General features: G+C 45.7%; 1 protein-coding gene across 1 annotated transcript; it reads right to left on the bottom strand.

The window, feature by feature from the left end:
• Positions 1 to 631: 631 nt before the first annotated feature.
• LOC139541244 (flavin-containing monooxygenase 5-like) lies at positions 632 to 8362 on the bottom strand. Its single transcript, XM_071345664.1, has 11 exons — positions 8159 to 8362; positions 7013 to 7151; positions 3996 to 4184; positions 3742 to 3907; positions 2775 to 2917; positions 2347 to 2546; positions 2109 to 2244; positions 1787 to 2006; positions 1586 to 1658; positions 1113 to 1365; positions 632 to 987 (listed from the first exon to the last, which is right to left on the bottom strand). The coding sequence occupies exons 2-11, from the start codon at positions 7142 to 7144 to the stop codon at positions 835 to 837; spliced, it is 1665 nt and encodes a 554-aa protein (XP_071201765.1). The 5' UTR covers positions 7145 to 7151; positions 8159 to 8362; the 3' UTR covers positions 632 to 834.
• Between the last annotated feature and the right edge of the window lie 1877 nt (positions 8363 to 10239).

Here is a 10239-nt window from a genome sequence, read left to right as displayed (position 1 = left end):
CAAAAATTGCTGACTAAATTCGACACTCCTTGACCTCTGACAAGGTCAAAAATCTGTTGATTAACCCTTAATTGCTACTGTGCCGCCATTGATAATGGCTGACCCTGGCTGTGACCCCATTCACCAAGGGTGTCTCAGGGGACGTTGGGATATGCAAAAACACATTTCCATTTAACACATGGGTATAATACACACTTGTACACGTGAAACAGGATAAATATAATCACCCACCAAGTTATTTATCATCTATTGTAAACCTGTATAACAATGCAAACCCATCTAAATCTGTTACCCATAGACTGTACTCACCTGGTCCAGTGAGTGGACCCAGAAGCCTGTGTGTTGCCTGCTGTGTTCGCTGGTGTGGAAAACCTCTAAACTCTCAGTCAAAACCCAGATTGATATGTAACCCCAGTCTGTATGTCAGAGGGATAGACTTTGCTCTCTCTCAGCTGAAGTAGTTTTGACTGGAACTGTGTCAAATGCAAATGTGCGTTCAGTTCGCTTAAACATTTGCTATGTTTGCGGAATGGTTGAACATTGGGAAGATAAACAATATTTATGAAATTTAATATGGGGTATTAAATTTAACAGAAGTAATTTTTTCTACCCAGTTAAACACAAAGAGCAGTCCAGTTACAATCTTTAATAATACCAATAATATACTTCACAGCAGAGGAATGGCTCTGAGAATCATGAAGATCACATGAGCAGAGGAGTGGTGGGTGGTGTTCATAAAAGAGAGGAGGGAGGTGGTTTAGGATGAAAAGAGGGTGGTGTTCAGGCTCTCTGGGGGTTGAGGGTGGAGAGGAGGGAGGTGGAGGAGGATGGTGTTCAGGCTCTCTGAGGTGTGAGTTTGGAGAGAAGGTAGGTGAGGGAGGAGGGTGGATGGAGGTGGAAGTAGTAGGCTGCTGCTCCTCCCACCATCGCTGTGAGGCTGAGCTTTAGCAGACGGCCCGCCACAGAACATCCCTGCTTCTCCTCCACCTGGTACAAGGATGGGCAGAAGAACACATCATAGTATAATAACCTATTCGATACCAATGTACATTAATCTTAAATACAAATATCTTAGATGCATCTTCAGTATGAATATATAATAAATATGTCACCTGTCTGGTCTTGAAGGGCTGGAACATGCGTTCAAACTGGGTGAAGATGGCTCGGCGTGCCCCGGACCATTTCCCTGGGCCGGTGATACGGTATTGGTAGGCGGTGACGGGACCCCACAGAACCCTCTTGAATAGGGGGTAGTCAGTGAAGAACAGCCAGGCCAGGCTGGGTCCGACCCCCACCTCCCCAGCGATGTCATCCATGTAGGACACAAAGTCCACCTGCAGAGGCACCAGCTTGGATACGATGTAGCTGTGGACAGGACAGAGCTACAGTCATCAGTTATTAATTATTCAGGATATTGATTAGTAATACCCAGCTTTTATTTTTTATTTAATCCATTTTAGAATAAGGATGTAACGTATCAAAATGTGGAAAAAGTCAAGGGGTCTGAATATTTTCCGAATGCATTCTATTCATGTATGTATGAAGCTTAGATATTATATGGCTTTGGGATGGACAGCCATCTCACTTCTTGTCCATGTCCTTGGTGTCACACTCCACAGCCTTCAGCATGGCCTGGTTGGACGGTAGCTTCTTATGACCTGAGAAACAAGACAGAACTAAGACCACTCCTCTGATCAGAACTACACATGAAGCAGGTGGGGGTAGAAGCAAATGATGTGCAGTAATGGATCCTGCTACCTCTCTACTGGCTATCACTCAGTCTGACCTTTAAAGACACTTGTGACCCAGCGGGACTGCATCTCTGCCTGGGGCATGATGGCTCCCAAGGCATGGATGAAGCCTACTACGGCCATGGTGGGGTGCTCCAGGGTGGGGGGAAACACATGCTTGTACAGCCCCACCCGGTGGCCAGACTTATGCATTACGTTGGGAGGCAGGAAGGGAAAGTCGTAGTTGTAGCCCGTAGCGAACACAATCACATCCACCTAGAAAACGAAACACACTTAGACAGGTTAAACGTTAATAAGGTGTGTGAATGCGAGCATGTATGTTTCAGTGTGTGTATCTGTGTCTGGCTGTGTGTCCACCTTGTCCACCACACTCCCATCCTCAAACACCACACTGGAGCCTCTGATCTGTTGGACATTGGTTTTGACCATGACTCCACCAGTCAAGATCTTATTGGGAAGCTCATCATTGATCACTGGAATCGTACTGAACAACCTAGAAGAGAGGAGATAATGTATTCATGTATTGTACACACACACACACACACACACACACACACACACACACACACACACACACACACACACACACACACACCTGTGTTTGGGTTTGAGGGCGTACATGGTGTGGTCATACATGGCATTGAGCTTCTTCTCTCCGAACCAGCTGAGCCAGTTAACTGGCAGCAGTTGGAACAGGATGTGGACAAAGCGTGTGTTATACTTCATGTCCACGGGCAAGCCGTTGTCCGACAGCACACGTATGACCCACGCACCGCGACGCGTGCTCAGATACACCTGCAGAACGGGAGAGAGGAGGGACGGGATAATTCATTTTTGATTTTTATTATCATATTTAAGAGAACATTCTTCCCCCAGCTCCCACTTCATTCACAGACCAAGAAAACAGACAATAAGAAACAAACAACCAACACAAATAAACACAGAAACTATGCCAATTGAAAATCGGACCGTGTATTAGTGGTTACCTGCTCTGAATCTGACCCTGTATCAGCTGTTAGTTACCTGCTCGGCCACCCGGCTGGACTCCACAGCGATGTCTCCTCCAGAGTTGCCGATGCCGATCACCACCACCCTCTTCCCATGAAGGTCCTCTGGACCCTTATAGTCCCAACTGTGGAAGTACTTCCCCTCAAACGACTCAATACCTGAAATCAACAGAATACTCGATTGGCATGCTCTACTGTGTGTGTGTGTGTATATACACTGCTCAAAAAAATAAAGGGAACACTTAAACACCACAATGTAACTCCAAGTCAATCACACTTCTGTGAAATCAAACTGTCCACTTAGGAAGCAACACTGATTGACAATACATTTCACATGCTGTTGTGCAAATGGAATAGACAAAAGGTGGAAATTATAGGCAATTAGCAAGACACCCCCAATAAAGGAGTGATTCTGCAGGTGGTGACCACAGACCACTTCTCAGTTCCTATGCTTCCTGGCTGATGTTTTGGTCACTTTTGAATGCTGGCGGTGCTCTCACTCTAGTGGTAGCATGAGACGGAGTCTACAACCCACACAAGTGGCTCAGGTAGTGCAGCTCATCCAGGATGGCACATCAATGCGAGCTGTGGCAAGAAGGTTTGCTGTGTCTGTCAGCGTAGTGTCCAGAGCATGGAGGCGCTACCAGGAGACAGGCCAGTACATCAGGAGACATGGAGGAGGCCGTAGGAGGGAAACAACCCAGCAGCAGGACCGCTACCTCCGCCTTTGTGCAAGGAGGATTAGGAGGAGCACTGCCAGAGCCCTGCAAAATGACCTCCAGCAGGCCACAAATGTGCAATAAAGGAGTGATTCTTCTCATGCTATCAGAAGATAGTCTCAGCTCTGAGAATGGTTCAAGGAGGTTTTTCTTGCCATTGTGCTAACTGCTTGCTCTAGGGGTCTAGGCCAGGTTATTGTAAAGCACTTTTTTATAAAAAAAAAAAGATTTTTATTTGTTGATTGATTGATTGATTCTGCTGACCTGAGAAGTCTTTAAGTGGAAGGTGTGGGTAGGAGTAGTGGCCAGAGCAGACAATGACAGAGTCAAACATGTGTGTCTCCTTCTGTCCCTCCCTGTTCTCTGTCACCACCTCCCACTGGCCTGAATGACTGAAGTCTGGCCTCTGTCTCACACTCCGCACACTGGTCTGAAACACACACAATTAACCAACCTTGAACCCACCAACCAACCCATTATACCCTATAATTGGGTTTGTAAAGTCACTCTGCTGTCACCTGGAAGTGGATGTGCTGCAGCAGTTTGAAGTGTTCAGCATAGAGCCTGAAGTACTGCAGGATACGGGAGTGGTGCATGTAGTTGGGGTAGTCAGCTGGGATGGGGAAGTCGCTGAAACACATCATCTCCTTGGAGATATTGATGGTGAGGGAACGGTAGATACTGGCTCTGTTGGGCTCAGAAACCTCCTGGAAGGAGGCAGACATGTTTAAGTCATAGCGCTGTGATATGATCATCAATATCCATATTATCATCTGATAACTGACTGCTCCCTTGTGCTTACATAATAAATAAGATCTCACTCTGAGCATATTAGGTCAACTCAAACGTGGGACTGTTTCACCCATTTATAATCATTACATTATGTTAGCTGCGCTAGGCACAACAGTGTGGTAACTCTTCTGTAGATTGATACATACAGATATACAGTGGGGCAAAAAAGTATTTAGTCAGCCACCAATTGTGCAAGTTCTCCCACTTAAAAAGATGAGAGAGGCCTGTAATTTTCATCATAGGTACACTTCAACTATGACAGACAAAATGAGAAAATAAATTCCAGAAAATCACATTGTAGAATTTTTAATGAATTTATTTGCAAATTATGGTGGAAAATATGTATTTGGTCACCTACAAACAAGCAAGATTTCTGGCTCTCACAGACCTGTAACTTCTTCTTTAAGAGGCTCCTCTGTCTTCCACTCGTTACCTGTATTAATGGCACCTGTTTGAACTTGTTATCAGTATAAAAGACACCTGTCCACAACCTCAAACAGTCACACTCCAAACTCCACTATGGCCAAGACCAAAGAGCTGTCAAAGGACACCAGAAACAAAATTGTAGACCTGCACCAGGCTGGGAAGACTGAATCTGCAATAGGTAAGCAGCTTGGTTTGAAGAAATCAACTGTGGGAGCAATTTTTAGGAAACGGAAGACATACAAGACCACTGATAATCTCCCTCGATCTGGGGCTCCACGCAAGATCTCACCCCGTGGGGTCAAAATGATCACAAGAACGGTGAGCAAAAATCCCAGAACCACACAGGGGGACCTAGTGAATGACCTGCAGAGAGCTGGGACCAAAGTAACAAAGCCTACCATCAGTAACACACTACGCCGCCAGGGACTCAAATCCTGCAGTGCCAGACGTGTCCCCCTGCTTAAGCCAGTACATGTCCAGGCCCGTCTGAAGTTTGCTAGAGAGCATTTGGATGATCCAGAAGAAGATTGGGAGAATGAAACCAAAATAGAACTTTTTGGTAAAAACTCAACTCGTCATGTTTGGAGGACAAAGAATGCTGAGTTGCATCCAAAGAACACCATACCTACTGTGAAGCATGGGGGTGGAAACATCATGCTTTGGGGCTGTTTTTCTGCAAAGGGACCAGGACGACTGATCCGTTTAAAGGAAAGAATGAATGGGGCCATGTATCGTGAGATTGAGAGTGAAAACCTCCTTCCATCAGTAAGGGCATTGAAGATGAAACGTGGCTGGGTCTTTCAGCATGACAATGATCCCAAACACACCGCCCGGGCAACGAAGGAGTGGCTTCGTAAGAAGCATTTCAAGGTCCTGGAGTGGCCTAGACAGTCTCCAGATCTCAACCCCATAGAAAATCTTTGGAGGGAGTTGAAAGTCCATGTTGCCCAGCAACAGCCCCAAAACATCACTGCTCTAGAGGAGATCTGCATGGAGGAATGGGCCAAAATACCAGCAACAGTGTGTGAAAACCTTGTGAAGACTTACAGAAAACGTTTGACCTCTGTCATTGCCAACAAAGGGTATATAACAAAGTATTGAGATAAACTTTTGTTATTGACCAAATACTTATTTTCCACCATAATTTGCAAATAAATTCATTAAAAATCCTACAATGTGATTTTCTGGATTTTTTTTTCTCATTTTGTCTGTCATAGTTGAAGTGTACCTATGATGAAAATTACAGGCCTCTCTCATCTTTTTAAGTGGGAGAACTTGCACAATTGGTGGCTGACTAAATACTTTTTTGCCCCACTGTATAACATGGATTTGGTCTCCTCCCCTTTGATTCTATAACACCCTCCACTCTTCTGGAAAGGCTTTCCACTAGATGTTGGAACATTGCTGCGGGGACTTGCTTCCAGTCAGCCACGAGCATTAGTTAAGTCGGGCACTGATGTTGGGCGATTAGGCCTGGCTTGCAGTTGACGTTCCAATCCCAAGACATTATTCCTTGTCCACCCAACTTTACAGTTGGCACTATGCATTGGGGCAGGTACTGTAGCATTCTCCTGGTATCCACCAAACCCAGATTCGTCCGTCGGACTGCCAGATGGTGAAGCGTGAGTTATCACTCCAGAGAACGCGTTTCCACTGCTCCAGAGTCCAATGGTGGCGAGCTTTACACCACTCCAGCCGACACTTGGCATTGCGCATGGTGATCTTAGGCTTGTGTGTGGCTACTTGGCCATGGAAACCCATTTCATGAAGCTCCCGACGAACATTGCTTCCAGAGACAGTTTGGAACTTGGTAGTGAGTGTTGCAACCGAGGACAGATGATTTTTACATGCTATGTGCTTCAGCACTTGGCTGTCCCGTTCTGTGAGCTTGCGTGGCCTACCACCTCGCAAACTGAGCTGTTGTTGCTCCTAGACGTTTCCACTTTACAATAACGGCACTTACAGTTGACCGGGGCAGTTCTAGCAAGGCAGAATTTTGACGAACTGACTTGTTGGAAAGGTGGCATCCTATGATGGTGCCACGTTGAAAGTCACTGAGCGCTTCAGTAAGACCATTCTATTGCCAATGTTTGTCTATGGAGATTGCATGGCTGTGTGCTCGATTTTATACACCCGTCAGCAAACGGGTGTGGCTGAAATAGTTGAATCCACTAATTTGATGACTACATACTTTTGTATATATTGTTTACCTTTGAACTGTTGGTGCCAACATGGCAACCATTATAACGGCCTGAATAAATCTGCAAACTTAGTTTGCCAAATGTAATGTACATCAGTCCCTGGTCCCAGGCCTTGCCTTGAACTTCCACAGCCCCCCGATGTCATCACTGCTCTCGAAGCAGGTGGGCTCCAGACCCTCATCCAGACAGCTCTTGATGCTGGTCAGACCTGAGGGACCCGCCCCGATCACTGCTACTGTACGCACCATGATGGAACTACAGAGAGAGAGAAGGTTAGTACCATGATGGAACTACAAGGAGGAGAGAGAGTGATGGTTAGTATGGCGCTACAGGGAGAGACGCACTTCAAGCCCCTACCCCCAGACAAGGGAGGAGAGAGGGAGGAAGAGTAGGAGAGGAGAAAGAGAGGGAGGGAGAGTATAGGAGAGAAGGATAGACAGCAGAGGTTGTAGGTAAAATAACTCATTTTAAAAAGCAGTTTGTTGTGCAAAAATTAATTGCTCTAATTGAACTTACATACACTGAGTGTACACAACATTAGGAATGCCTGATCTTTCCATGACATACTGACCAGGTGAAAGCTAGGATCCCTTATTGATGTCACCTATTAAATCCACGTCAATCAGTGTAGATTAAGGTGGAGGAGAGGGTGAATGGCCAATACAAAATATTTAAGTGCCTTTGAACGGGGTATGGTAGGAGGTGTCAGGTGCACAGGTTTGAGTGTGTCAAGAACTGCAACGCTGCTGGGTTTTTCCACGCTCAATAGTTTCCAGTGTGTATCAAGAATGGTCCACCACCCAAAGGACATCCAACCAACTTGTGGGAAGCATTGGAGTTAACATGGGCCAGCAGTGGAACGCCTTCGACACATTGTGCAGTCCATGCCCCCGGCAAATTGAGGCTGTTCTGAGGGCCAAAGGGGGTGCGGATCAATATCAGGAAGGTGTACACTCTGTGTAGATGATATCAGGCAGGAGAGTGGAGAGATGTTCTTTAGTGTTATGATAAAAATAGAATGCTTAAGATAAGGTCACAGCAATGGCTTCTCTCCAGGTCGTTTAGTTACATTTAAATGAAACAATCTGACTTTTGAGCGATAACTATGCCACACCCTGCAAACATTGACCAGTTTGAAATTAGAAAAAGCATAGGCCAAACTTGCACGCCTATTGTAATACCAGGTGCATGGAGAAAAACTGCATGCTGATTAGAAAACAAACTGCTTCATGCTGGTGATCTTAAAGGGGAACTCCACCCACTGATTTGGCCTGGTATTTTGGCTTGCTCCTCATGTAATGCTGGCAGCCATGACACACCCATCTGTCAGAACCTTGCCCGCAGCCGTTTCCCTCCACTCAATCACAACAAACAAACCTCCTGCAGGTTGAGTTCAATTCACATGACCAGACATGAAATGGGTTTACAATGTTTTTTTAAGGAATGGCATGTGACACAAAAAAGAGGAGGAATTACTGTTTGGTCAGGTTTAAGTAGGGGGGTAGTGGTGATTAAGAAGAGTGAAAACAGGGGTGGAGATTAGCAGTTAGTAGCAGCTGGAGCTTGTTTGAGGAGTTACGTTCAAGGCAAACTAGTAAAGTGTTGCAAAAAATAGGCTAATTCGCAATGGTTAACAGCTGGTGCTTGTTGAGTTGCTAGGCAACTAGTTAAGTGTTATATTCAAGACTGGTCCCTTCTCCTGAATTTGTTTAATCCTTAACGCCATTTCACGAGTGTCAGGACTAGACATGAAATGGGTTTAGAATATTTATTGAGGAGATGGAATGAATGTGAGAATGAGGATTCAGCGGGGAAATGAGAATGGACCGGATGAAGCCAAGAATCCGGAGGGGTTGACTCTGTAGGGTTTGGCTTGGAGCCTCAGGTAGACATCACCGTCAGGTCGTGGTACAGTAGTTAGGCAGTATCCCCAATAAGAGAGCACCAAGTTAGTTGGACCCTGGATAGCTGTTCTGGACTTCATGTGCTGAATCGTTGGCGATATAGTTGAGGTAGAACAGTCATATGGACTAGGTGCCCATGGAGAAAACTAACCATAGGCCCCAGGAGAGCAAGCAGAAGTAACCGTGGCAAGGGAAAAACTCCCTTGAATGAAAAAAACCCTGAGGAACCAGACTCAGCTGGGGAACAAATACTATTTTTGCAGGTTGGGCAGGATACAGTGCGTGAAGTAGATGGTGTCCGTGAAAGGAGGTGGAGACTGGAGGACTGTGCCTGAGTTAATGCAGGTTCTGCGAGATTAGCATGTTGTGGGCTGTCCTGATGTTTATGTCAGAGCGGAAGTAGGAATGATAGGCTTGAGAGGACCAGTTGGCGAGGAGTTGAAACGGTGTGGTCTGCGATGCTGTGTCGGGATGCAATGGATGTGGCAGGTTTGTCCAGAGAATTGGTCAACAAGATAACCAGACAGGGAAAGTATTTGTCTCAGATGGGAATGGAATCATTGGTGATGGAAGCAGAATCAGTGATGAATAGTGGGTCGGATGGAGAGGCATGTTGAGATTGTCTGAGCTGCAGCAAGTAGGTAAGTGGTTCATAAGGGCTGAGGGTAGATGGTAGTTGGAACTGGTAGACTGGTGTGGTCTTGCCAAACTGATTGAGAATGGGAACGTCTGACACACTAGGATGTCGAGAAGGGATGTAGATAGTAGATGAGGATGTAAACTCTGAACATTGCAGGAATCCCAAAAAATGGCAAAAGAAACATTGATTATAGTGTGGAAGAGACTGTGATGGAGATGTAACCAGACCGAAGCGTCTGGATGCAGGCAGACAGGATGTCGAGTGTTATGGACTGGCGGCGAGGGGGGACTTCTATGCGTTGGAAGCCCTTGAGGAGAAGGGAGACATGCAGGTGAGAGGAGGAACATGAAGACCCAGTAAGCAACTTGAGAAAGATGTTGATCCTGGCCAGGTACATCCGCATGAAGAGGGATGAGCTGGCATGGGTGAAGAAGGCAGACATGGTGACCAAGTCGTTGGAGGAAAAAGGCAGGTAATACAGTGCATTCGGAAAGTATTTAGACCCCTTGACTTTTTCCACTTTGTTACGTTACAGCCTTATTCAAAAATGTATTAAATAATTTCCCCCCTCATCTATCTACACATAATACACCATAATGACAAAGCAAAAACAGTTTTTTAGAAAATGTTACAAAAAATATAAAAATACAAAAACTGAAATATCACATTAACTTTTTTTTTACCCCGTTTTCTCCCCAATTTCGTGGTATCCAATTGGTAGTTACAGTCTTGTCTCATCGCTGCAACTCCCATACAGACTCGGGAAAGGCGAATGACGAGAGCCGTGCGTCCTCCGAAA

This window comes from Salvelinus alpinus, chromosome 16 (assembly GCF_045679555.1).
Source record: "Salvelinus alpinus chromosome 16, SLU_Salpinus.1, whole genome shotgun sequence".
In the NCBI taxonomy this organism is placed as follows: Eukaryota; Metazoa; Chordata; class Actinopteri; order Salmoniformes; family Salmonidae; genus Salvelinus; species Salvelinus alpinus.
The sequence above is the reverse complement of the archived record's forward strand: the minus strand, read 5'-3'. Positions and strand labels throughout refer to the sequence as shown.

What these genes read in the sequence shown, in the direction of transcription:
- LOC139541244 (XM_071345664.1), bottom strand. Translation starts at nt 7,144, where the DNA reads ATGGTGCGTACAGTAGCAGTGATCGGGGCGGGTCCCTCAGGTCTGACC. An exon ending in TCCACTTAAAGACTTCTCAG is followed by an intron (nt 2,918 to 3,741) that starts GTCAGCAGAATC and finishes TGTTGATTTCAG; the next exon opens with GTATTGAGTCGTTTGAGGGG. An exon ending in GCCCTCAAACCCAAACACAG is followed by an intron (nt 2,245 to 2,346) that starts GTGTGTGTGTGT and finishes CCTCTCTTCTAG; the next exon opens with GTTGTTCAGTACGATTCCAG.